This window comes from Mugil cephalus, chromosome 17 (assembly GCF_022458985.1).
Source record: "Mugil cephalus isolate CIBA_MC_2020 chromosome 17, CIBA_Mcephalus_1.1, whole genome shotgun sequence".
In the NCBI taxonomy this organism is placed as follows: Eukaryota; Metazoa; Chordata; class Actinopteri; order Mugiliformes; family Mugilidae; genus Mugil; species Mugil cephalus.
The window spans coordinates 8,698,339-8,724,326 of NC_061786.1; the positions used below are offsets into that span (position 1 = coordinate 8,698,339).

The 25,988-nt window shown below is 40.9% G+C and overlaps 3 protein-coding genes and 1 long non-coding RNA gene across 5 annotated transcripts; 2 read left to right on the forward strand and 2 right to left on the reverse strand.

Annotated features, from left to right (window-relative positions):
* Nucleotides 1-51: 51 nt before the first annotated feature.
* On the reverse strand, nt 52-4,251 carry c17h14orf28 (chromosome 17 C14orf28 homolog). Its single transcript, XM_047611022.1, has 5 exons — nt 3,944-4,251; nt 3,143-3,667; nt 2,851-2,940; nt 2,630-2,764; nt 52-1,138 (listed from the first exon to the last, which is right to left on the reverse strand). The coding sequence occupies exons 1-5, from the start codon at nt 4,027-4,029 to the stop codon at nt 955-957; spliced, it is 1,020 nt and encodes a 339-aa protein (XP_047466978.1). The 5' UTR covers nt 4,030-4,251; the 3' UTR covers nt 52-954.
* Nucleotides 3,598-5,113, forward strand: LOC125023634. The gene is made up of 3 exons (XR_007114656.1): nt 3,598-3,721; nt 4,783-4,942; nt 5,052-5,113. It is a non-coding gene; the product is annotated as an uncharacterized LOC125023634 (long non-coding RNA).
* An 865-nt stretch (nt 5,114-5,978) lies between these two features.
* Nucleotides 5,979-17,456, forward strand: mthfd1b (methylenetetrahydrofolate dehydrogenase (NADP+ dependent) 1b). Its single transcript, XM_047611631.1, has 27 exons — nt 5,979-6,142; nt 7,803-7,887; nt 8,089-8,148; nt 8,226-8,279; nt 8,760-8,896; nt 9,005-9,105; nt 9,214-9,350; nt 9,714-9,825; nt 9,933-10,060; nt 11,073-11,170; nt 11,328-11,501; nt 11,611-11,747; nt 11,833-11,879; nt 11,963-12,070; nt 12,158-12,232; nt 12,319-12,421; nt 12,524-12,600; nt 12,751-12,891; nt 12,978-13,046; nt 13,993-14,104; nt 14,268-14,407; nt 14,689-14,730; nt 14,868-14,968; nt 15,056-15,233; nt 15,319-15,426; nt 15,553-15,705; nt 17,112-17,456. The coding sequence occupies exons 1-27, from the start codon at nt 6,105-6,107 to the stop codon at nt 17,199-17,201; spliced, it is 2,805 nt and encodes a 934-aa protein (XP_047467587.1). The 5' UTR covers nt 5,979-6,104; the 3' UTR covers nt 17,202-17,456.
* Nucleotides 17,457-17,857: 401 nt separating this feature from the next.
* On the reverse strand, nt 17,858-19,152 carry LOC125024014 (mesoderm posterior protein 2-like). 2 transcript variants are annotated; one of them, XM_047611632.1, is made up of 6 exons: nt 19,091-19,152; nt 18,956-18,998; nt 18,472-18,482; nt 18,324-18,383; nt 18,198-18,215; nt 17,858-18,101 (listed from the first exon to the last, which is right to left on the reverse strand). In XM_047611632.1, the coding sequence occupies exons 2-6, from the start codon at nt 18,963-18,965 to the stop codon at nt 17,961-17,963; spliced, it is 240 nt and encodes a 79-aa protein (XP_047467588.1). In that variant the 5' UTR covers nt 18,966-18,998; nt 19,091-19,152; the 3' UTR covers nt 17,858-17,960. The 2 variants fall into 2 exon arrangements, 1 of the variants encoding a protein (XP_047467588.1); XR_007114693.1 differs by lacking the exon at nt 18,198-18,215.
* Between the last annotated feature and the right edge of the window lie 6,836 nt (nt 19,153-25,988).

The window sequence follows — 25,988 nt, forward strand, 5'->3', positions numbered from 1 at the left end:
CTGCATCTCTTGTTGCACGCGAACATCAACAGAAAGAAATCCATACAGGCGTATTCCAAAATATCTGTATTTTGCATTTATTTTAAAGACAGTGTCGTCTGCATAGAAAAATAACCATCAAAAAAATGAATTAAGGATTCAACACTGCAGGATTTCACCAACCGGTCTAGTTGGTAGAGGCACGGTGTGATAACAGTAATTCTTCTAAGACTTAACAGTAAGTGTGAGCTGAGCTAGAGTGTTAAAATGTCAGGTTTTTTTTTTTTTTCATTAATTATGCTGCATGCCTTGTGCCATACAAGCCAACAAGGTCATGTTTAATCTTACGGTGTTGGTAAAGATACTAATAATTTCTTAATTGTATAATATAAAACCTTTTTTTTTTATTATTATTATTTTAAGACTCCATCACTACATTAAACATTTTTCACTTTTAACATCCGCCTTGACTTGACTGTTCTATACCTCAGAGCACAATGTAGATCTAGCACCACTTTCATTTTTGGAAAGGACTGATATGCATTAATGTAACGTAACACAGAGGACCTGATCCTTTTGTACTGTCAATGTCAAATACATATGCTTTCAAGGCTACTTTAAAGTAAACGCACCTGCAGTGTGTAATCCATTTAACAACCACCGTTTTGTACAAGCCAACTGTGATATACACCATGTGCTGGAATCATTAGTTATATAAATCAACCCAGAACTATTATAGTCCATTGTATTCTTGGATTCCAAGCATGCCCTAATAGAAGTAATTTTCATTTTGCAGTGTGCTTTCTGCAAGCATGCAGGTAAAACTGAGCATATGTCATTCACTCTTACAGCTGACGGGAAAAATACTCGGGACAGGCATTAGTTAACTATTAACGCAACAGGAAAATAAACAGTGATATAATGCCATTACGAGGGGGGATTAATTCGGTTTTGTCATCCTGTGACAAGATGAGTTCACTTGTCAGAGGCGCGGATGTAGACCAGAGAGGACAACAGCAGGAGCTCTGGAGGTTTGTGCAACAGGATCAGATTATCACTCCTCAGGCCGTCATAGTGCATCCAGCAGCCGTCTATCTGGAAGGCAGCAGAGTAGTGATGCTCTTCCTTGTTAAAGAGTGTGGCGCCCTCTAGTAAGTACCTGCAGAGAAGAGACTTTTTACCACCATTTTCCCTTGAGAGTGTCAACAGAGTTTTCTTTTTGGTCTCGGTGCAAAAGGTGTTTGAAATGCTAACGCAACATGTAGCATAGATCAGACTGACACATCACCCAGAGGAGAGGCTCTCATTACAAAGCACGTTTTTTTTTGTTTGTTTGTTTTTTTGTAAAAACAGCAGCTGTGTAATTGCTTTAAACCATTTGGAATCAATACTACTTTGCTGTGTACTGTTAGGTGCACCAACAACACTTCCAAAACTAAACTACCCTCCGATGGCATTCTGTACTCACACCGCTGCAGAAAAAGAGCAGTTAAAATCATGAAGGACAATTCCCACCCCGCTCACCCTCTGCTCAAACACAAACACACAACATACAATCTTAGGCACAACTGAGCAAACAGTATAATCACAAACCACAACGGTTTCCACAACAGTTTTTTCCCAGCCGCAGTGAGACTCATGGCAAGTAAATACAACTGCCAGACCACTGACATCTTAGCTACTCTGCACTTTAATGACATCTACATACATTTTTAAACAAAATATATACATATTTTTTTTAACCTATTCGTACTGTTTTATTTACCGATGCAACACTGTTTTATTTATTGACGTTTTTCTCTTGTCTTCTGTGCTGACTAACTATAGATAATTTCTTTTAAACTTTTTAAACTTTTTTAAGACCGAATCCCGGAGATTTCTGCACAAAAATTCCTATTGTACCCAGATTGTTTGTGCACAAAATGGCGAATAAAGTTCCTGAATCTTGAGAAAAAAAAAAAAAAGATGTGTGAGGAGCCTTTGTCTTCAGACACAGCTGGGATACAATTAATGACAGAAGGCACTAATGAGAAGACTTCTCACCACTGAGGTGTGTTGGCTACTGAGCTACTCATTTGGAAGTGTAAGAAATGAGTTTTTAGGTGCAGAGGCAAACAATTTGTACTACCATTACTGTTTCATCTATAGCATAATGACAGTTATACAGATGTTTGCCATATGCCATGCCATATATTGGTAGAGTAGGACAAGAGGGATGGAAAGATGAAAAACTCTTATTATCTGTTTTCTTGTGTGCTCTGTGGTAAACAGAGTGGACGTGTATCTACTTGACTGTGTTTTGGGGTCATTTATAAACAGATTTAAGTCTTGTGGTCTTCCCAGATGTGCCTGGAAATTAAAAATTTAGGTACATTAAAAAGGAATTAAAAAGTGGTTGAAAATAGACACATACTTAAACTTGCCTGTTGCAAGAAATATTTTTTTACCTTCCTCAGCTGTGCCACCATTATATCAGGTATTAGACACAAAAATAATTTTTCCTTAAAATATTAACAAAATATTTTTATTTCAAATGCACATACTATTATTTTTAGACTCCTTTTTAGTGCCTTTTTTTTTTTTTTTTTACTGGAAACAGGCATGGCGCTTCACACCACACCGGTGGGAACACAGTCCAGATGCTTCATACCTGTGCTGACAGAGAGCCAGATGGTAAGGGACGTAGGACAGATCCTCTGACTTCCACTGCTGCATGTTGAGAATAACGAAGGGTGGGGGTCCGTGGCAGAAAACCCTATGAGAGAACTCCCTTAGGCCATCACACCTGGGAAGAAGACATCCAATTTGTCATGAAAGTGCTATAACACTGTACTGAAATAGAAGATGAACAACACTCCGCCTGTGTCTCACCCCAGTTCTGAGCAGAGGAGCAGCTTGGGGCAGAAGAACTCGTCCACGGCCGACTGAATTGGGTCTCGGTGAGGCAGCTCATGAGGAGGACTAGAGGGAAAAAAATAAAAAAATAAATGACTACAGAATTGTGGAACTCACATAAACCATTGTTTGAGCTACTATGTGAAAGGAAAATGTGTCACCTCTTACTAAAAGCAGCAGATGATTAACTGAAACTTGTGGATCATTATGGATAAAGAAGAACAGAGGCAGTGCATGTGCATGCTCTCTCTGTCTACATGCAGCCCACCTGATGTTGATGGTAGTCTTGATGAAATCCTGGAAGCGGGCCGGACAGCTCCAGTTGGTGCACAGGCTCTCCTGCACGGTGGACATCAGGCTTTCCAGGTTCTCCGTGAAGTTCTCATGCTCGTTGCCGAACAGGTCAATCTCCAGCGCTGCCTGGTGGACCTCGGAGCGGTACTGTCTTTTAGACATCCTGTCCCAGATCCACAGCATCTTCACCGTGGTGTAGTCACAGGAGTCCATCAGGTAGAGGAAATACTCCACAAACTGCTTCCCCAGGAAGACGGCCAGCTCTCTGGAAAAGCCGTGGTTGTCCCGCAGGATCACATACAGGATCATGAGGAAGCCATCGATGGTGCAGGTGTTCTTCAGCTGGATTTTCACGTACAGGGGAGTGCACGATATGGCCTTCCGTCCTGCCTTGATGGTGAAGACGCCCCCCCAAGGGAGCACGGGCCTCCAGAAGGAGCGGTCCTCTTCATCGTTGTTGTTTATGGAAGCACGAATTTCTTCGAACAGAGACTTTGACCTAAAGAGACACATGCATTAGCATTGGTTTAAACGAACAACGGACTGGCATTCGGTGAGTTTGGGGACTGCTGCACCTGGATTTGGACTAGACAGTTTTGAAAGGCGGACACTTCCAGGCGGCGATAACGTAAACAGAGGCTACGCAAATAAGCTATCTTGTTACAATGACAAAAAGAAGCCACACGGCGACAAATAAAGTGCGGGTGCCCTCAACGGAAAAGTAAAAGCCCCAAATCTTGTTAGTTTAATAAATGACCCCTTGCTATAAGCGTACCTTTCGAAGTAGGGGTTGTTTTCGCCGTTTGGAAATCTCGCCTGGAGGTCTTCGGTGTCGGTCAAAACACAGAATCTACTCTCCATAGCTCTCTGTATTTCTTCATGTCTCACGTCGGACTTAAAGCCAGATAAACAAATGGAGTTGTGGTGTTTTCTGGCACGTTCTACGGAATATCTAAATTATGACACCTTTACGAGGCTCTCAAATTATCTTTAGCAGACGCCAAGTCGGGCCTGGATAAACGACACAAACACGACTATACGTTTTATAACGACGTGAGCAGCAGTGTGTAAATACAGTGCTGCCCTCTAGCGACGTTAGACGTAATTGCGTCACCACAGCCCCGCCCACTCTTTTCACCTCTAAAGAGGTGACTGTGTGGTCATTGCGATCCCAAAAACCTCTGCTGCAAATCACCTGCTTGGATGATCTAAGGGTTCAAATCACTCAGCCTAAACTGTAGTATCTTTGGTTGAAATGCAGTTGCAAGCTGTGCATTTTCTTGTTACTGTTACTTCTCTTTTACATATGCTTTATCTTCTATTTTTCTTGGAGACTTAGTGTAGACTAACCTGAAAACTATTAAATACACTAGTGAAAATGAATGCATTGTAATACTGTAACTAGTTGGCTCTAAATCCCCCTTTATGATGGTTATAATATTCAATTTATGAACAAAGAGGGAGGACGGGAACTTAGGCTCTGTCACCATCGGCCTCATTCCCTCTTGCTCTACAGTCAGCATCCCTCCAACTTCTATGTCTTCTTTCAAACACACACTGTGTTCAAGTTGCACTGGATCATTTACACGATTTTATCATATGTATATTTTTAAGGCAATATGGAAATTTCATATTTCAATATCACGATTATCATCAATATTGCATGTGGCAATAAAACCGCAAGTGTCTAAACTAGACACACAAATCGACAGGCTGTGGAATCTACAACACTGTGGACAGTCTTGGATCTTGATAGATGATGACTGGAGCGCAGGTATTTATTAAGACCTTATATCCTGACATTTACGCAATGCATAATATAAAACAGTACAGGAACACAGCGTACACAGGCCTTAAAAATGCTTTTTTCTATTCTTCCACAGGCCCGAAGAAGGCCCACTGCTCAGACCGTTTATGTGAAAACAACTGAACTTTTGCAACCAGCACAAACTGGTACATGCAAAACGAACCCTGTTTTATTTGCGATTACCTGAGAAAACTGTTTGTGTTTTTGGCCTGTTTGAACGTGAATATTTTGAACTCTGAACTAGCCCTGACTGTGTGGTAACAGCTTGATTCCTCCATGCAACTTTTGCAGAGGGATAAAAAAAAAAGTGAAAATCTTCCCATGCACAGTCTTCAGCACAAATTGAAGGCACTTGTGGCAAATAGGTCTGCAACAGAGCATTTAACCAAAAACCAAGGCATTCATTGTGCAATGTTCGTTTGCATCTAAATTCATCCATAAGGCTGGTGATTAGTTGTGTTAGTGATTGTGCAGCAACTGCTCCCATCCCAACTCAGAGCAACTATCCACCTAATTAAGCAGAACCTTAAGCCTTCATTAAATTTACCTGAATTTAAATCAGGTAAAGTCATGAATAGAGAAGATAGAGACCAAAAGCATTTTATAGACTTAGACTCTTAGATATTTTTAGCCTAGGTTTTTATGTACAAGGCTATAAACAAGTTTATTTCTACTATAAAATTGGGCATTTCAACAGGGAGGTCCAAGGGAATTGACCGTGGACTGTAAACTCCCCTTTGCTTTGAAGTTAGCCTCCAGCAGCCTTTGGCTCCACTCGCTAGCCCCGCCTCTCGGGGGGCGGAGGGTGTCACACCACATCTAGGAAGACTATTGGTCAATAGATTCCAGTGCTGGCCTGTGATTGGCTGTTAAAGTTGACAGTCTGTCACTCGGCGAGACTACGCGCTACTTTTGCACGTTATTCTCGAAAGTTAATACGCTTGTTTTCGGCGTCAGCGTGTGATTAGTGAATGGCACTACGTTATTATCTTCAGCTTTTGGCGCGCTAAGAAAAAAACTTTATCGTTTGAAAGTAGTTAGCAGCACCTGGACACCACGCTCCTCTTCTCTCCAGGCGGTGAGCGTGTACAGGGGACCTCCTCATCGTAGGACACTTTGGGACTGAAAGATGTCAGCTCAGATCATAAGCGGGAAAGAGGTTTCGGCGTAAGTATCAGATTTTTCTTCTTAACACGTTTCTGGATGCACAGAAAAAAGGTGCAACTAGCGTGACGAAACGTGTTTAGCTAACTTTTGTAGCTAACTGGATGTGTTCTAGTAACTTACTAGAGCATGTAATGAGTCTCATTTCTATTCATTGCACTTTATCAACCACGTGCTGAAGAAAACAGTATTGTTCATTCAATCATTGCTGACATGTAATGATTTCATGACTTACTTTGAATTGCTTTTGCATGCTGCCAATTGTGTAACCAGGGAATAAATCAAAGTGGACTCTTTCTGCAGTGCTGTGCATATTTACTTCTTGACTGACAGTGGAAATATTTTGACAACAAATGCATACTGTCAAATTTACACCTAAATGGTGACGAGGTAGTTTTACTCTTTGCCTACTATAGAACGATTGCAAATCTTGCTGTGTTATGTAAGAAGTTGTGTTGGAGTGATCTGATCTTTGTCCTGTTGCTCCAGTGACCTCAAACGGACCAACAAAAACCCCATTCATGAAACGCATAAACCAACTTTACTGATTTCAGATTTTGTAGCACAACCTGCACGCTCTGTCACTGTCCTGGTTACAAATAAACATTTGTGTGATATTTTAGTAGAAAAAAAAAGAAGACAAAATCAACCGTGACATGCAGGACATTTATCAGCATGTGCTGGTCATAAGACATGACAGCCTGCAGCCTGTTAACTGCCCCTCACAGCACTCATTAGTCCAATTATTTCATTCAACACAAAAAGGCTCAAGGTCTGCTGGCCCTATAGCAGTAAGATCTGCAGCCGCTATCTGTGAAACACACAGTTGAGTGACCTAAGAATAGTTTTTTTCCTGCTGATATCAGTTGTTGTGGTTCCTTTTATGGTTTTACAGCTATAGGAATGGCTTCTGGCTCATTCTTCCGGAGGAAAAAATATTATATTATTTAATATTAAGAAGGACAAGACGTCATGTCTCTGGGCCTGGTGGCATATGAGGGTCCTGTTAGTTAAGATTATCCACTGATTGGATAATTTCCAAACTCATCGTGCATATTTGAATAAACAGCCTTTTTCGAGTGTAAACCAGAAACTTTGCACTTGAACATTTTAATTGGTGTCTCTGCCTTGTTAATTAGTCTTGGTGATGTGTCCGTGTGATGCTCTGGGTTTCAATCCAAGTCTGTGTTGTAGGTCTGACTGTTGAGCGCAATCATCCGTCTGTTGGGCTTTTTGATTTAATTTGTTCTCATTTTCGTCCACTGCGGAAACTCAATCAAGCCTCTCAGCGGCTGATTGTGTGAATAATACAAATGTAATGCAATCAGGGTTTAGATGGTAACCGCCGTGAGATCGCCCGATAGAAGTGGTGCCGGCCTTGTTTTCGACCGCCTCTGTTAACTTTATGTACTCTTTGTCTCGGTTGTGTTATCTCATCACTTAGCGAGTGTTGTAACGTTTATAGTCTGCACACCATTAAATGCATGAAGATGAGGGGCAGAGAGTGACCAAAGATAAGGCCATTGTATTGTAGTGACCCTCTGACCTGCCAGATGAGATGACACATATTTGGTTCCAAACTCTGCAATCATTTCTTAAACTATCTTATTATTATGCTGCATGGATAGATGTTAAAAACTCCTCCGTTGTGTTGTTTTCTCAGGCAGGTGAGGCAGCGCCTGAAGAAGGATGTGGAGCAGATGAAACTGCAGGATCCCAACTTCAGACCCGGTCTAGTGGTTTTACAGGTAAGTTAAAGATTGAGTTTCTGCGTGGGTGAGAGAAAATGCGAGAAAACTGCGACATGCGCTTTTCTTTCTTGTGGACAGTTATTTCTGTGTACTTGACCTTGTGTCCCTGAGTGCAACAGCATGAATACAAAGTGTGTACAGAAGAGGCCGTGTTCTTTCAAACGGGCACACACAGTGATGGTATGTATGTCCTTGTAGGTTGGAGACCGCGATGATTCAAATCTGTACATCAGCATGAAGCTTAAAGCAGCAGCAGAGGTAAATAATATCTTTTTTTTTTATGTTTGCCAAACTTCTACACAACATTGTTATGACATGTTTTCCTGCATTTGCAGATTGGGATTAATGCAACTCATATGAGACTTCCCAAGACTGCGACCGAGGAGGAGGTGAGAATGGACGAGAGGCAGTATTGCAGCCTGGTGTTTTATTCCTCTCTGTACTGAAAACTTAACAAGGCTCATAGATGATTCTCAGTTGACACAAGTAAAGTTGAACACGTGGGTTCGATCCTCATCTGGATGGAGAAATTTACTAATACACCTAAGAGTGTAGGAGTTTACACTACTGTAACATTTTAGGTACTGAATTAAAACTAAACAAGACTCTTGAGGCATTTTGCAGACACACACATTCACTTCCTGATTAGGTATTATCTAATTATTATTATGCTAATTCAAAGACATCAGGGAAGAGTAAAGCTGTCCAGCATCATCATCAGTCCTACATGGAGAACATGAAGTCTCAGGCGTGTAGTTAGGGCGGAGATAGTTTCTCAATAGTTCTCATCTTCCAGAAGGCGTTTTTTATTTTTAAACAAATAAGCCTTATAGCAGCAGAGATCGTGAATTCTGTTTGTCTGTCCTCAGGTTCTTCACAGCATCACTGAGGTGAACGAGAACTCGTCCATTCATGGCCTCATCGTGCAGCTGCCGTTGGACTCCATTCACAAGATCGACACAGAGAAGGTCACCAACGCCGTGGCTCCGGAAAAAGATGTAGATGGGTAAGAACATGCGTTTTTCGAGCTAACTGACCTTTTGTCTTTCTACTTTCTTACCTTGATTAATTAGAAGAATGAATCTGTGATCCTTGTGTCCTGCTTTGTTTGCAGACTGACCAGCATAAATGCAGGGAAGCTGTCTCGTGGGGACCTGGGAGACTGCTTCATCCCCTGCACACCAAACGGTTGCATGGAGCTGATCCGACAGACTGGTAACCACCACAAATAACAAATCTGTTTCACAAAGTAATAAGCCGTGTCGTTAAAATATACAGGACCGAGTCCTGAATGAAATGATAGTCAAGGCCGCTTCATTACAGGTGTGTCTGTAGCGGGGAAGAGAGCGGTAGTGATTGGTCGCAGTAAGATTGTTGGCGCACCGATGCATGATCTGCTGCTGTGGAACCATGCCACCGTCACCACCTGTCACTCTAAAACTGCTGACCTAGCTGGAGAGGTAAACCGATCTCAGATGTGATGGTGCTCGTAATTCCCTTAATATGTTAAATACAATTACTTAGTGTCATGTAAGAAAAGGCATAAAACAATTATCTAGTATTTTCTTAATTTCCTGGTACAGCTAATGCACCAAAGAGAAATAATCATTCCCATATGATTCCCACTGTTACTGTCACATTTGTATTATTACCTAAAAGTACAAACGGTTGCTTAGTCATCACATAGTAGGAATTACAGGCCTTTGCTACCATCATGTGGTCCAAGTATCAACATGATGTCTTGTCACACTGGTTTTATCCTAGAGTGTTTGTTATAATAGTTTTATTCCTTGTGCGCGAAACCTTCACTAATTTCCATCCAGGTGGGTAAAGCAGACATCCTGGTTGTGGGTATCGGGAAAGCGGAGATGGTGAAAGGAGAGTGGATCAAGAAGGGAGCAGTGGTCATTGACTGTGGCATAAACTACATTCTAGGTATCACCACACTCAGTGGCACTCTGGAGTTTGTTTTAAATGAATCAGTAGAAGGCTGAGGTGGCCTCAGTCATTGGGTGTTTAACCTCAAAGATTCTGTCTTTCAGATGAGACTAGACCCAGCGGAAAGCGAGTGGTGGGTGATGTCGATTACGCCTCAGCCAAGGAGCAGGCTGGCTTCATCACCCCTGTTCCTGGTGGTGTGGGACCCATGACTGTGGCCATGCTGATGGCGGTAAGGTCCTTAGAGGAGCGTTATAGAGGGTATGCATTAACGTCACTACCGCCTGGGACCTTGCCCCCTGAGTGGCAAAACACAGTAAAATGTATCGGTAAATACAGCTAGAGCAGGAAAATGTGGATTATCAGATCAAATTAAGGACAACTGTACTCAGCAATGTTCCATACGAACTAGTATGGATTTAGAAAAGTGGATTTGCCTCAGTTTCAGTTGATTGAGTTAGTTTTAATTAATTTCTGTTATGATAAATGTAGCTAAATAAAAGATGCTAAGAGATTTACTGAGAAGTAATATCAGCTATACAATACTGTAGCATCTGACTGGATGTTAAAAGGATGATGAGGAGTCATGACTAACATTTAATTTATTGTTTTATTGTTGTTTATTATTGCAACGGAAATAGTTACTGTCGGCCGTAACTACGCCAAAACACCAACCTCAGCAAACTTATGTGTCAGCCCTCCAGGACGTAACTTAAGAATTAACTTAAGGAATGATTTCATCAAAAAAATACAGCATAAATTAATATTACCTGACACTAAATGAGAACCATAACACCAGGTTTCTGTGCCTGGATTCCAGTTGTTTCTTCGTAATGCAGCGATCCATTTATTTCTCTTTTCTTTGTCAGTCGGAGATAGCTGTAAAAATATGTCTCTGACTGCTTTTCAAATCTGTTGGTTCAGTCAATCGCAAAACAGCGCTTCACCTTTTTAAAATTAATTTTACGATTCAGATGCTATGATTGGTTAGTCTATGATTCAAACTAATGCTGCTAATCTCAATGCTCAACTGTCACTTTTTTTGCCACTCGGTGACCCGTAACCATGAAGACTTGGCTTGTGGTGACGTCACGGGCATACCCTGTCACTTAACCTATACATTTTTAATACAGGAGTAAATCTTTTGTTTGCTTTTGAATAATCTGAGATTGTCTGCCACACTTATTGGTTTTACATAAACTTGAAGTTTAAAAAAAAAATGCCTGTTTTGTGTGCCTGTCTAGAACACCGTGCTTAGTGCGAAGCGTTTCCTGGAGAAACATCAACCAGGGAAATGGGACATTTCTTACATCAACCTCAACCTTCAGAAGCCTGTTCCAAGGTTTGTGTCTTAATCTTCTCCTTAATCCCAGTCATGTTCTTCACCAATTTGTCACTGAAGGACTTTGTGGCACAAATCATTTGCCTAATCATGTTATAAATATCTCCTTTGCTAAGATGAATAAGTGACATTTTTGTGTGTATTTTCTTTGCAACAGTGACATAGTGATTTCTCGCTCCTGCGTACCCAAGCCCATCGATCAGCTGGCCAGGGAGGTGGGCCTGCTCTCTGATGAGGTGGAGCTCTATGGCAAGACTAAGGCCAAGGTCCAGTTAAACATTATCAAGCGCCTTCAGTCTCAACCTGACGGCAAATATGTGGTGGTCACCGGGTATGTTGTCACCATGTATCTTTTGAACTGAACTGCACAGCTGTTTTTCCACGACTTGTTTTGTGTGCATTACTGACAAGGTTTTTTTGTTTTGTTTTTCTGTCTGCAGTATTACACCCACTCCTCTGGGTGAGGGTAAGAGCACCACCACCATCGGCCTGGTCCAGGCCCTGGGTGCCCACATGAAGCTCAATGTGTTTGCTTGTGTTCGACAGCCTTCTCAGGGACCCACATTTGGCATTAAAGGTGTGGAAGAGTGAGAGGTAGCATGTGTCACAGACTGCAGTCCTGTTCTGGTGTACATAGCTGTAGTTCCGTTTTATGTCAACAGGTGGTGCTGCAGGTGGTGGATATTCTCAGGTCATTCCAATGGAAGAGGTAATGCGTTGCTGACATGTTAGAAACTGTTAATATTATAGCACAAAGCATTTAAGTAATGTTGTTTTGTTTTTTAATTTTAGTTTAACCTCCATCTCACTGGAGACATTCATGCCATCACAGCTGCCAACAACTTGGTGGCTGCTGCCATCGATGCCCGCATGTTCCACGAGTCCACACAGTCCGATAAGGTGGGTTCTCCCTGCTGTCAGTGCTTTAGAAATTAGAAATTAGAAAGCAACCTGTCTGCAAGCTGATGAATGTGTTCTGACACTTAGGCTCTGTATAACCGATTGGTCCCTCTCAGCGGAGGACAGAGGAAGTTTTCCCCCATCCAGATCAACAGACTCAAAGTAAGAAATCACATGGATTTAAGTATTGATTAAAGAAACCGCACGGGACGTTTTTTTATTCATTGAAGTTTACTTTATTTGTTTAGAAACTGGGCATAGAGAAGACCGATCCTTCTACTCTCACTGAAGAAGAGATCACCCGCTTCGCCCGCCTGGACATTGAACCCACCTCTGTGACCTGGCAGAGAGGTATAAACCTCAGAGAGGCTTGTGGTCCACTTTGACTTTGTGCTTATGTGAGTGTATTTGATCAGGCCTCATGTGCACATGTTCGTTTGTGTTTCATCCAAGTGTTGGATACCAATGATCGATTCCTGAGGAAGATCACTATTGGCCAGTCGCCAACTGAAAAAGGATTCACAAGAGAGGTAAGAAGATTTTAATGTTATTCAATAAGGGACACCGTGTGTGATTTTGATATTTTGTTGGGGTTGTAGTACCAAATGTTTGAGCCTTGTATATAGGGCCTGGGAGTTCCTCAACCCTTACTGCACTGTCGATGATGATTTGTTCTCCAGGCCCAGTTTGACATCACTGTGGCCAGTGAAATCATGGCAGTGCTCGCACTCACCAGCAGCCTGGAGGACATGCGTCTGCGTCTGGCCAAGATGGTTGTAGCCACCAGCCGTAGCGGACAGCCTATCACCACTGAGGACCTGGTCAGTGCTCTGGAGTGTGACGTATAAGCCTTCTACATAAGTACTGTAAAAACAAGGCTCCTATAAAGTGACGTTTTACTCTGCAGGGTGTGAGTGGTGCTCTGGCTGTGCTAATGAAAGATGCCATCAAGCCAAACCTGATGCAGACTTTGGAGGTGGGTGAAACACAGTGAACGCACTCACTCCTTCAGTCCTTGTACAGTGAGAACGCTCCATGTTGGGCGACTGTGTAGTTAGAACGGGTTGTCCTCAAACCAGAAGGTTAGCGGTTTGATCCCTTCCACGTGCTGAAGTGTGATTATGCAACATACTGAACCACTGTGCGGTGAATGTGTGTGCGCGCTTGTGTGAACAAATGGATGAATATGACATTGTGACTGTAAAGTGGTTTGAGTACCGACCATGGACTGTAATAAATGTGGACAGTGTATCTCCACTTCCTTCCACTGGTTAAACTGACACTAGGATTCCAGGGGTACAGATGATGCCATTGTTTGAGTGTGAAGCCAGAGTCTGCACAGTACGGTCTGAGAGTGGAGCCAAATAAAGAGGCGATATCGAGGTTTTTTGAATTAATTCACTGCTGTGATCTACCTCCACCAGTTATTTATTGATTTCCTATTCTGCTGGTAAATGGGACTGCATCAAGGAGTGGTGGGCATGTCACTTGGTAGTCACCATGGATTTACATCCTGTTGCTACAGCATCAAATAACTAATTAAAACTAAACTTGAACCTTGAACATACATCAACATTATATTAACTACCTAAAATGACAGAAACTATCCTTGAAAGTGAAGTAATTTGATGTGTAGTTTAGGGTTTTAATTTGGTCTAAGTCCCATCCACTAACATGGAGGAGGTTGACCTATGCTGCAGCCAGTCACCAGGGGGAGCTCCAGAGCTTCACCTTTGAGGAGCTGTTCCCTCATTCATTCACCTTTAGTCCATGCTACCAATATGCAGAAAAGCACTACATAAACTCATGACCATTTACTATTTAACATGATTTTGTTTTGATGGTTTCCAAGCCTTCTTTTGTTTTATTGTAGAATCATTTACGACTCAGACTTAACTTCTAGTCAACATCTGAATCCACAGGGAACCCCTGTGTTTGTCCATGCCGGCCCCTTTGCCAACATCGCCCATGGAAACTCCTCCATCCTGGCTGATAAAATTGCTTTGAAGCTGGTTGGACCAGACGGGTTTGTAGGTCAGTGACTAAATGGACTGCTGTACATTAATGCCTTATATTATATGAGTTGGTTGGACATGTGATTGACAAGATGTTATGTCAGTGAATGATATTACCCAGAATCCCCTTTTTGTCATAAGCTGTTCCCTCTGTCTCAACCCGTGTGGATTGTGTCCAACAGTGACGGAGGCTGGTTTCGGTGCGGACATTGGCATGGAGAAGTTCTTCAATATCAAGTGCCGCTACTCAGGCCTGAGGCCCCATGTGGTCGTGCTGGTGGCTACTGTCCGAGCCCTGAAGATGCACGGGGGAGGACCAACGGTGAGTCATTCTTTGGTGGCTCCCCTCAGGATGTTACATTCTTTAATTGTTTCATTTTGATGGAAAATCATAAACCTACTAATTGTTATAAAACTGCCACTTGATGAGTTAGCCAAGGCATGCTATCACAAAGGGATAAATTTAGTTCTGCCACATTCAGAGCCTCTCATTAATCATAAGGCATGAACTGTTCAGGAAAGCAACTATAATAGCCACTGTTGATGAAGATTTGGGCTGTAATTTTTGGATTTATTCGATTAACCTCTACTTGTGTTGTTCAGGTTACCGCCGGGATGCCGTTACCTAAGGAATATGTGGAGGAGGTAATGCAACACAGCAGCCTGTCAAAATGTGTCTGAGCCACGTAGCCTCACTTGAATAATTGCATGTGGAAGAATCATTTCTTGTTCGGAGACTCTCTCTGTGTCGAAGCTTTATTAAATGTGTGGTGTTTATGTAGAATCTCGAGCTTCTGAGGAACGGCTGCAGCAACATGAGGAAGCAGATAGAAAACGCAAAGCACTTTGGCGTTCCCGTGGTGGTGGCTGTCAACGGTTTTAAGTAAGCGAAGCATTTAAAAAAAAAAAAAAAAGATGCAAAGTTACAAACTTATTACACACTAACCAATATCTTGTCTATTCCCTACAGGACGGACACTGAGGCTGAGATGGACTTGGTCTGCAGCGTGGCCAAAGCTGCCGGAGCTTTTGACGCTGTCCGATGCTCCCACTGGGCTGAGGGCGGAGCCGGTGCCGTGGCCCTCGGTGAGGCCGTCCAGAGGGCCTCTGCGGCCCCCAGTGACTTCAAATTCCTCTACGATTTAGCGGTACGAGCTCTCATTTGTTGCACTCATTCACTCTTGCGTTCATGACGTCCCACACTCTCTTTAAAGAGGTACTCTTCTCTTGTAGCTCCCCATCGCTGATAAGATTCGGATCATCGCTCAGAAGATCTACGGCGCAGACGACATCGAGCTTCTACCCGAGGCCCAACGCAAGGTGGAGCTCTACACCAAGCAGGTCGGCATCCCTCACTGTTGGAGTTTCATATCTTGCCAGACCTGTTTATTGGCTGCTTCTGTCAGTGGAGATCATTGTAATTGTCAACGAATGTTTAAATACATCTTTTGTTTTCTCTGCCCTCAGGGTTTCGGCAGTCTTCCAATTTGCATGGCAAAGACCCACTTGTCGTTGTCTCATGAGGCAGACAAGAAGGGTGTGCCCACCGGCTTCATCGTGCCAATCAGAGACATCCGAGCCAGCGTGGGCGCGGGCTTCCTCTTCCCACTGGTTGGCACGGTAAGCTCCCTTACACAGTAAACGGGTTGTGCCTTACCTTTCCACATTTTTGGTGCAGATTGACTGACTGCAACTTTATTTTCATGCCCATATATTTGTTTTCGTCATACAGCACTATACTACTGAGAACTAATTAAAAAAATACAGGCTGGGACTCGAACTACTCAACTGACTTTACACATAGTCGCTCACACGCGGTTTCATTCCACACCCACGCTGCTGTAATAAACGCAACCAGTATATATGCTGATCCTAAAGGCTGAATCTAGTCATGTTTATTTGACAACATAACCTCAGGAACTGTAAAACCAAATGTTCAGTTTATGTTTTATCTAACAACCAATACAACTGAAACAATAATATATATATTTTCTTTTAAGGCATAAATCATTTTTAAAAAATAGTTATTATTTCCTAGGTCTCAAGAGGAACTGGGAATAAGTGTTGATTTGAAAAAAAAAAAAACACTTCTTTTTGATCCAAACATTCTCTCTCAGTGATGATGATTTCACGTTGTATTGCGGCTACTATAATCATGGCACAGCCGTTGTTTTTACGCGTTTTCACCATGGACATGGTTTGGAAGATACTACTGGTTCTAACACGTTTGTGTCTCTGTTTCTCATTGGTTCTGTTGTCTGACAACAGAAATGGAAAACCCATAGCTGGGAATGGCTTTACCAGGAATCCGGCTGAATTCAAATAAAGTATGAGAGAGCAGACAATAGGGGAGAAAGGAACAGATTTAAAGGGCTGAGCTGGTCTCAAATCAACCTGTGCAGTGATATACTGGCTCTTGGACATACAGTGACTCAGCAGCATTGTTGTTGGTGATGGATCGGCACCATGGTGTGGTTAATAAAAAGGTTGGACTGCGCGTCTGGTTTGGTCGCGTTCTGGTCAGAGCTGAAAGTGGTTGACTGTGCAGTCGCTGTTGTGAGGTACCATGTTTGAATACTAGGTGTGTGCATTGTTCTGTGGATGAGCCTTTTGCTACTTTCGCTGTATGCATGGCGCACCTAGACTTTGTTTGAAGGCATGGAAATCTCTAGCTCGGCCTGGTTAGACCCGATTCTTATCAGATTAATTAAATTAAATTCAACGACGTATGACTGTGTTGCGTTTAGTCTTTATCAGCATAAAAACACCCCATCAGTCAAAACTTCATAGGTGGGGTAAACTGGTCTGACTTTCAGCCAACGCAAAGTCTAAGTATATACAGTATAAGACTTTTAAATGTACCGATTAGAAAATCATTGTCCTCTATGTCATCACCTGTAAGACATCGCCACACTTGGAGACTTTTGCATAACGTTTATTTTTTTTTTAAATAACATTGCATGTCCGTTGTAAAAGCTTTTCTCTCTCTCTTTTTTTTTTTTTTTTTTTTTTTTTAATCTGCTTAGATGCCCACAATCCCAGGTCTGCCTACTCGCCCCTGTTTCTATGACATCGACCTGGACCCCGAGACTGAGCAGGTCAACGGGCTCTTCTAAAAACAAAAGCAGCGTTCATCTCTACCAAGAAGCTGACGTTCCAGTTCCTTTTATGATTACAAAATGACAAAATAAGTCTTAACATGAATTATGTTTGTGTATAATTGTTGAGTAATGTAATTGCCTTTTGGATGTTTTGTTTTACCTCTCCTGTTTTCTTTTTTTAATTGAATACGTCTGACACTGTCTTAACATTATTGGAGTAATCCCCATTTCTATTAGAAACAATGAAATAAAGTTTGTCCTCGAAAATCACGTCTTTGTTTTTACGCCTAACCTGCTCTTAGAATAACAAAAAAAAATGATATTCCTGTCACGTCAGTTTTGTTCGTTGCCATCAGAGTGTTCAAAGTATCCGTCTACAAGCCAGTGCTGGGTTCGTTCCAGTCAGGTGAGAACGGAGTCCTTGAATGGCCTGTTCTTTTATTTAGACCACATGACATACATGTTGTTGCAGCGTTGCATGTAGCAGGTTAATTCTGTTCTAGTCTGTCATCCAGCTTTTTATTCATTCCATTTCCATCTGTGCACCCCATGTCTGAAACTTCTGAAGTCAGCACGCTGAATATTTTATATTTACTTCTATGAACCAGTGCGTTAATATGGAGTCACTTACAAGCTTTACATTTGTGTGAATAAATTGTGAGCCAGTATTCTTGAATTTTAATGTAGTTTATTAGAGATGTAATCAATTCTTAAGAATCATTCTTGCAGAATATCATTACATGTTTCATTTGGGACCACGGGCATGTTCTTCTCTCATTTGCCTTGTCCTTGTCCCTGCCCCTGTTGTCCATGTCCCTTGCCATGTTCCTTTCCCGTGTCGCAGGGGCCTCTGCCTTGTCCTTGTCCTTGTCCTTGTCCTTGTCCTTGTCCTTGTCCTCCCTTCTTCCCCTTGCCCTGTAAGAAAAAAAATCAAAGATTTAGCACAGTTTTTTTTTTTTTTTTTGGAAATCAGTAGCTGCATAGCTGGAACTCTCAAAAATGAAATTCTACCTTGTTGCATCCTCCCTCCTGTAAAGGAAAGCGTACAATGAGCACATGGATGCAACAAGGTAACGGTATCATGCAGCGAAGAAAAGCAGGTTAAAGCGCAAGTCAAGAAGATGGAAGAAGCCTTACTCCGTCTGATTCGGGGTCAGATGGACATTGCGCCGGGGGAACCTCGGGCTTCTTCTGGGCCTAAGAGATGGAAACAAATTTAGTACACGTGTTTTCATGGTGCCAGTCCAGTAAGTGTAAAGCACTGTAAGGAAATAAAGTGACTCACCTGTTGGCTTTCTGCAGTTGGAAAAAGAAAAGAAAAAAACAGAAGAAAATGTGTAAATTACACATTAAATAGACAAAAGTGTAAATCTTTGTTGCGTTTCAGGACACAACATTGCATCTTAAAACGACAATCGGTCTTACAAACAAGACATTTTAAGATTTTTCTCTTTATATTTAAATGCAACTAGAAACTAGAAAATGATTTGGAAGCAAAATTCTGACACTGATGAATAAATCAGTCACATGCACCGATGCTTACAGAGCAGACAAATGTAGAATATAAAAACCAACTCAAAAGCGAGCATAAAAGTTGATATGGTGTTCTCAAATTAACAGACTGAGCTGAAATATATGCAACTGTACAGCATGTGGAAAATTGGTGCAGTAACTGCACTAAAGCAGAGTAGCCTAAGGCATTAATTAGACTTATCTAGGCATGCACACAACAAGCATTACGAAAAAACATCTTCATAAACAAGACTTACGTTCACTCATTTTCTAAGGTTAAGTGTAGGATCAAGTCTTTCCCTGAAAACGAAACATAGAACAGCAGTCTTAAAAACACATAAAATTCTACCGTTGGTCTTTGTCACAGATAGCCATCAATTCCAGCTACATACCTGATGCAGAAGGCAAAATGATCTGTGTCTGGCTTCTGTGCTCACTCTGTATTTATAATGCGGTCCGTGACATAAAGAATGTGGGTGTGTTAATGCAGCACGCAGGTCTCATGTGGTGAAATGTGACTGTTGGATAGTTGCAGGACAGGTAAGATTTGTTTGCGATGCATAAAACAAATGAGTGCTTTTCGCTATTGATGTCAAAATGCTAAATTAAGAATCTAAACAGACGCACGAGGGAGGGTATGGGTGTAAACGGGACGTCTGGAAAGATGCCCGCTGAGGCTTGGCGACACGCCTCCTTTTGCTCTACTTTGGAAAAACCTATCTTAACAAAAATTGCCCTCATGCGTGTCCATTTTATATTTGCTAAGTAGTGTGTGTTGCTGGGGAAACGTCGCAAGAAAAAAAAAAAGAAGAGAAATTAACACGTGTGCTGAATATTATGCAAAAGGTCATGCTGCTGCCTGTTACTGATACTGGGTTCGTGCAGTTTGCGGCTGCAAATTGAATTTGGGTAAAATCTGAGGGTTCAATTCTGGGTTTTGGTTCTGAAGTTTAAAATAAGCAAATAATCTGACCCCTGCACGTACAGGTGACCACTTCAACTGTTACAAATACACGTGTTAGGGCAAAAAGTATCCATTTTATATATAAATGACATATGCAATGTATGAACAAAACTGAAAATGATATTATTTGCTGATGACACCATATCCTTTGTTCTGGAAATAACCTGTATTGGAGATGGTCACATCAGAAATATATCAACTAAAGCCATGGTTTGACTCAAATAAATTATCTTTAAATTTGAATAAAACTAAGATTATGTTATTTGGAAACAATAAGTCAATAGCTCAAACACATATCACGATGGATAATATGAACAAAGAGACTGTGAATGAAACCAGGTTTCTGGGTGCGATCATAGACAATAAAATCTGCTGGAAACTGCATGTACCATTATGTACGTTTAAAAAAAAAATGCAAAGAGTATTGGAACACTGGGAAAAGTGAGAGATATATTGGACCATAAAACATTACACAATTTATACTGCTCTCTGATATTAACACATTTAGATTACTGTGTGGAAGTCTGGGGAAACACTTACAAAAGCAATCTACAAGCAATATGCACACTGCAAAAAAATAAAAAAAGCCATCAGGATTATAAATAACATGGGGCTATTTTTAAAGTCACAGGCATTTGAAGAATTTAAACTGCACAAATCATGTTCAAAGTAAGATGTTATCTACTGTCTTACAACATACAAAACATGTTCATGGGCAGAGAGGGCGGTTATACTCTCAGAGGGAACTTACATTTTAAACATCACTGGTTTTGCACAACATGGAAATGCAGAATGATTCAGCTCCACGGCCATAGTGAACGCTACTGAACTTCCTTTTCTATCCAGCTGTATGACAGCTCATATTTTTGTGTCAATTAATCTACTATGATCAATTAATTTCCCTTGTGGATCATTAAAGTCGGTCTATGTCTAAGTCTAAATATGTGTTTGTGGGGTGATGTTGGGGTGATGTCGATGGTGAGGAAATCAGGCACTGTGAAAATGTGGCACAGTTAAGTAGGACGTATAGACTTGGTTTTCACAGGGAATAAGAATGAAGAGGATGTATTTAGAGCACTTTAACTGTTATTCATGTTATTATTATTATATTATTCAGCAGAGCTGGAAGAAAACTTTGAAAAACGAAATAGTAATACTGACAGATAAGCATGTTGCTTCCCTCCACTCCTTTTTGAACATTACTAGTATTTTTAAGTTACACAGTATTAGTATAAGTATTTATGGTTTTCTGTCTTTTGTTTCTTTTAAGTTGGATATATATTTGATGCATTTCTTTCCTTCTGAATGTTCGAAATTAAACTAAACTAAACGTGTACTTTATATGAAAAAAAAGGAAACACACACCTTTACTTAACATTACTTTTACTGTTAGGGAGAGTTAGTCATAAATTCCTAAAATGAGTCCTTCAAGTTAAAAATGAGCCATGAGCTTATTTGGTTACACCTCACACGAACAGGTTCTGTATTTGCTTTGCAGGATCTCCAGTTGCAGCCTTGACTGTCACTGAAACAAAGGCCAGGTCTGAACAAAACACGGGATTTACAAAGTGAGCTCTCACAGAGCAGCACTCGCGGAAACAGTCTAGAAATTAGTCTGAGATTTTGGATTTTAGCTCTTAGCTGGAAGATGTACCCAAAACATTAAAGTTATCCTAGGGCGTCTTGTAATAGAGTGAAGTCAACATAAACGAATGATGGCACGCAGAAATGTCAAACGTTCAACTTATCTGCACTCATCGGTGACGTCTTTAAGGTGAGACTGGGAGCTCGTCAGGTCTGACTACTGAAATGTCAAGAAAAGAAAATAGCAATGCTCTCATTCCCGTACTAGGGAAGATTTCTAATTCGAGAGGAATTAATAAAATTCGGTGCAATGTTAAATGAGACTTTTGCTATTCTTAAGGATTTCTCTTGACTGAAATACAGGCGCTGATCCTGGTTGAGCAGGTGCCTCCCTGCAGTGATGGCTGTTGTTGCCTCTTTTTCAGCTCATTTCCTGCATCTCTCCACTGCCGTCTATCAGAATAGAGGCCCAAATGGCCCCCAAACTATCATAATCTTACTGTTTCTGAGTAGCTCAAACTAATCACAAAGTTATGTCACACTGCATAAAGACTATAATTAACTTTTATCTGATTAATAATATACGTACCAACAGGGAACTTTATAAGATTATAAATAAGATTAGACTTTTTTAGATAATACTAGGAATGAGTCAAGTTAGGCACCTGAAGCCCTACTGTAATAAAATGCAACCCTTATTCTTAAATTTTATATTAAAACAGATTTCTAATCCAGGTTTTCAGCACCACTGACATCAAACTCCCTTTTGAAAGACATGCTCCTGCCTGCACCTGGTCCCCAGCGCTGCCATTGTTCAGAAACTCCACCTGCAAACGAAACTTGAATGCATCGGTGTCTTTTGCAGAGGCACAAAACCAAAGCGCATCACTGATAATCCGACACTGAAAATACTCATATATTGCTTCTTTTAAGGGGTTATTTTTTGCTTAAATTCGAGCACTGAATTATCAAGTTAGAACCGATAATAATAATCCTAAACCTGGATGTCCCTTTTCCTGTGTACACACAAATGATGCATACCGGTCTGATTTAATCTATATACGTATCACAAAAGAAGCATTCCATTTTTCATGCTTTCTTTTTAAATGTAAAAGCCATGTGAATGTAACACCTCATGCAAACAGGTTCTGCAGGGTGTGGACGTCTGTCTAAATCTACAGTTGTAGCATAATTGCAGTTCAAAACAACTAGACGGGATCCAAACAAAATACAGGATTTACTAACTAAACCTGGGAAAGAATAGTAAAAGCTTTGGCTATTAGCGGCAAGATGCCCCCTAAAGCAAGGGTTCTCAAACGTTTTGGAGCCAGGGACCCCTTACAAGGGAGACAACTTTGGAGGACCTCCCCATACTCCTCACGCCAATTAAACTTAGCACCATTTAAGAGTCCAGATGCCATAGGAATTATTTGTGTTAAATTTTTCACACTAAATACAAACCTAAAAGACCTGTTTCGTAGAAGTGAACATCTTTTCATTTTACACGCAGAGTAATTTTATTCAAATGACATTTTGTCTTCACAACATTTATCATTTTCAAGTTATAGATCTTGAAGCTTTCAGAAATTGAACAGTATCAAAACTGGCACAGTCAAAATGAATCAGTTCATTTCAAAACTTAGTGCTCTGAGCGTTGACATCATTTATTGCCAAATTATTGGCAGAAAACTGAACCACAACATTCTTCACCCTTTCGTGAGGAATAAGAATCTTTAGTTTTGTCCTTACACTCTGGGTGCTTTGTGTTGAGATGTTGTTTTAGCTTGGCTGGCTTCAGGGCTTCATTTGCTGGCACCTGAAGGCACACAACACATTCTCAGTGTGTTCTCAGTGAATCCAAACTCAAGATAACTGTCGTCACATTTTCTCACTTTAGCTGGTTCGGGCTTAGCATCACTTCAAGTGGATGTACTGAAGTGTTTGTCCATTGTCGCAAGCAAGAAATGCTGAGCAGCTCATGAGTGAAGCGACAGACACAGGAGAGTGACGCGTGACAGATTTTACGTGGTGTCACAATCATATCAGACTTTTTATTGACCCAAAGCTAATGTGGGAGGGGGCAACTGGTTTAATATGTTTGTTTTATTGGTCGTGGCGGTCCCCACGTGTAATTTTGCACTTTTTTAATGAAACATCATAACTTTAAGAATTTATTAAAAATTACCAAGCTGTGGTTCGGGGACCCACAGGGGTCCGGGGGCCTCAAATTTGAGAACCCTTGCCCCAAAGCACAAAATTACAAGCTAGTTTTATTTTACACTGTTGGTTAAGTTGTCCATGACAATGCATAATGCATTTCTGTATTTATACTTAATCTGCAGCGGCTAACCCCACGAGAATATAGCAATCAGATGTGGAACAAATGTGGTCTAATGTAAAATATTATTTCAAAAATATGGTCATAAAAAGCAACAGTGCTTTGGGAAAGAAGGGTCTCATTTGTACTTAAACTTAGATTACGTAAGTAAATATACTTCATCTGGACTCTGACACAAATATTCTTCCTTTGACCTTCAGAAAGCTTAACTAAATCCTGCATAAAGCAAGGCGTGGGTGGAATCTGTCATTAAAAAGAAGAATTTTAACCGTGATTAACGCCACACTGGTGTTGCAAGCTTTTGCTACCATTTCAGACAGCGACAATAGAAAAACAATCCTCACTGTTTGTCTGGGCATTTACAATAATTATAGTGGTCATAACTCATGACACACCTATCTCTGTCAACCATGCGAAACATGACCTGAAACATCACATCGGATGATAGAGGACACGCCCGCACAATCGTGACCTGATGTGATCTGCCTTTTGTTTTGTGAATGGGTGATGGATCTAAAGTGTTGTTGACAGAGGACTGTCTTTTTTAACTAAACACTTCTCCAAGTCGTACCTTTTGGATTTGTGTTCTCAACCAGAGGTAGTATTGCAAACTCACGCCCGTACTTGTGGCTGTTCAATCTCAACTTGCACACACCTCATGGCTGTGCAGCTACTTCAGGTTCAATAAATTTTGTCAAACCCTATTATGTGAGTTACGCTGAAATGCTTACCATTTCTGTTCAGCGTGGCATAGAAAAACGAAAACTCCTGTATCATTACTTTAGAGATTACATCAGTCAGTACGTACAATGGAAGACAAAAGATGGAAGTGGTTCACGCTAATACAAATAAAGCCTGAATGCGTCTGAAATCTGCTGTTGATCGTTGCTAATCCCTCAAAATACAGCGCAAACAGCCTTTACATCAGTTCCAATGGGTTTGTCTTTTTGCTGATTACTTTGTTATAATCAGCGTCCAACATGCTGACTTTGCCCTTAAAAGTCTACGGTGCTCCCAAACAGAGACCCTTTATACATTCAGTAACTTTACAGACTAGATTGTCCCAGTTCTTTCTTGTTCCATGCACTGCTCTTGATGTGTGATTTTTTAGAGGTTTCTTCCCATGTTGCTGTGAAGTCCATTTAATCTTACCTGCTCTGTCCTTTCTAGTTTGCCCATGTGACACATCATTTATTCATTTATTTTTTATTATTCCTTTATTGGTCCGTCATGGGGAAATTCCTTCTCTGCATTTGACCCACCCGTTCATTCACACAGTAGTCTGTACAGTTAGAGCAGCAGACTGCAGCCTCAGGGAGCAAATTGGGTTAGGTGCTTACTCAGGCCATGGACAGGGCTAGAGGCAAACCTGTGACCCTTCAGCCCCCAGGCTGCGCCTCTAACGACTACTCCACAGCTCCCCCAAAATGAATGAAAGATTCGGTGGCAATAAAGAGCACATTATTATACAGCCCTTCCCTTTTTTTTTTTTGATCCTCTGTGATCTTACTTAAGATCTTGCCATATATATGTATAAATGCCGCAGTTTATATAAGTAAAGGCACTGAATAAACAGTTTGATAATTGGTAATTTGCCTCTCTTTGGCCTTGTCATGCGCATGCTCCGGAGGCTTCAGCTGACGATGTTTTGGCGCCACCTGATGGACGTAGAGCGACATCGCAGGTTCTCTCGGGTTACTGTGATGGCGACGACTGATTCTGTTATCACATTTTTACTTTGACGCCTCATTCAAGCCAGTGCATCTATTTATTTATGAAATTTTTAATTTAAAGATGATTAAAATGTAAGTGTCATGATACCATTGTTTGTTGTATATTTGTAGTTTAACAACGTGTTTGCGTTTTTAATTATGTGTTTTTTTTCGTTTCATTTAATTTTTCGTGTTTTTTTTTCCTTAAAAGACGCGCTGTTGTTTCACACTGTTATTTGTCGTAATTCAAGAAATGCTCATTATTAACATTAACGTTTTATTTTATTTTAACAAGGAGGCTTCAGTTAACGAACATATGGCGTCGCCCAGTGAACATAATGTGACACTGCAGCTTTTCCAGCTGAATCCAACTAATGTCGAGGTGAGTGGCTACAGTTTGAAATTGATCCCTCAGTTATTTTAAGCTCTAATTAATTATTGAGATAAACCCTCAAACAGACTCTGGTTAACTTATTTCTTGGGTATTTACTATATCTTTGTATATTTATATTTTGCCTTTCTGTGTGGAGTTTGCAGTAGTTCCTGTGTATGCGTGGGGTTTCTCCAGGTGCTTCTTGTAGCACCCGAAAATGTAACAATTTCCTGAAAATATAATAAAATTTGCACTTAACTCCATAAAAATGTAATAAAACCCAATAATGTAACAACTTAACCAATAATGTAATAAAATA

Excerpts from the sequence above, each read along its gene's own strand:
- c17h14orf28 (XM_047611022.1), bottom strand. The coding sequence starts at position 4,029 with ATGGAGAGTAGATTCTGTGTTTTGACCGACACCGAAGACCTCCAGGCG. Across the intron at positions 2,941-3,142 it reads AAGACTACCATCAACATCAG|TCCTCCTCATGAGCTGCCTC; the intron begins GTGGGCTGCATG and ends TTTTCCCTCTAG. Across the intron at positions 1,139-2,629 it reads CTGGCTCTCTGTCAGCACAG|GTACTTACTAGAGGGCGCCA; the intron begins GTATGAAGCATC and ends TCTTCTCTGCAG.
- mthfd1b (XM_047611631.1), top strand. The coding sequence starts at position 6,105 with ATGTCAGCTCAGATCATAAGCGGGAAAGAGGTTTCGGC. Across the intron at positions 11,171-11,327 it reads CTTCAGAAGCCTGTTCCAAG|TGACATAGTGATTTCTCGCT; the intron begins GTTTGTGTCTTA and ends TCTTTGCAACAG. Across the intron at positions 12,233-12,318 it reads TCCAGATCAACAGACTCAAA|AAACTGGGCATAGAGAAGAC; the intron begins GTAAGAAATCAC and ends TTATTTGTTTAG.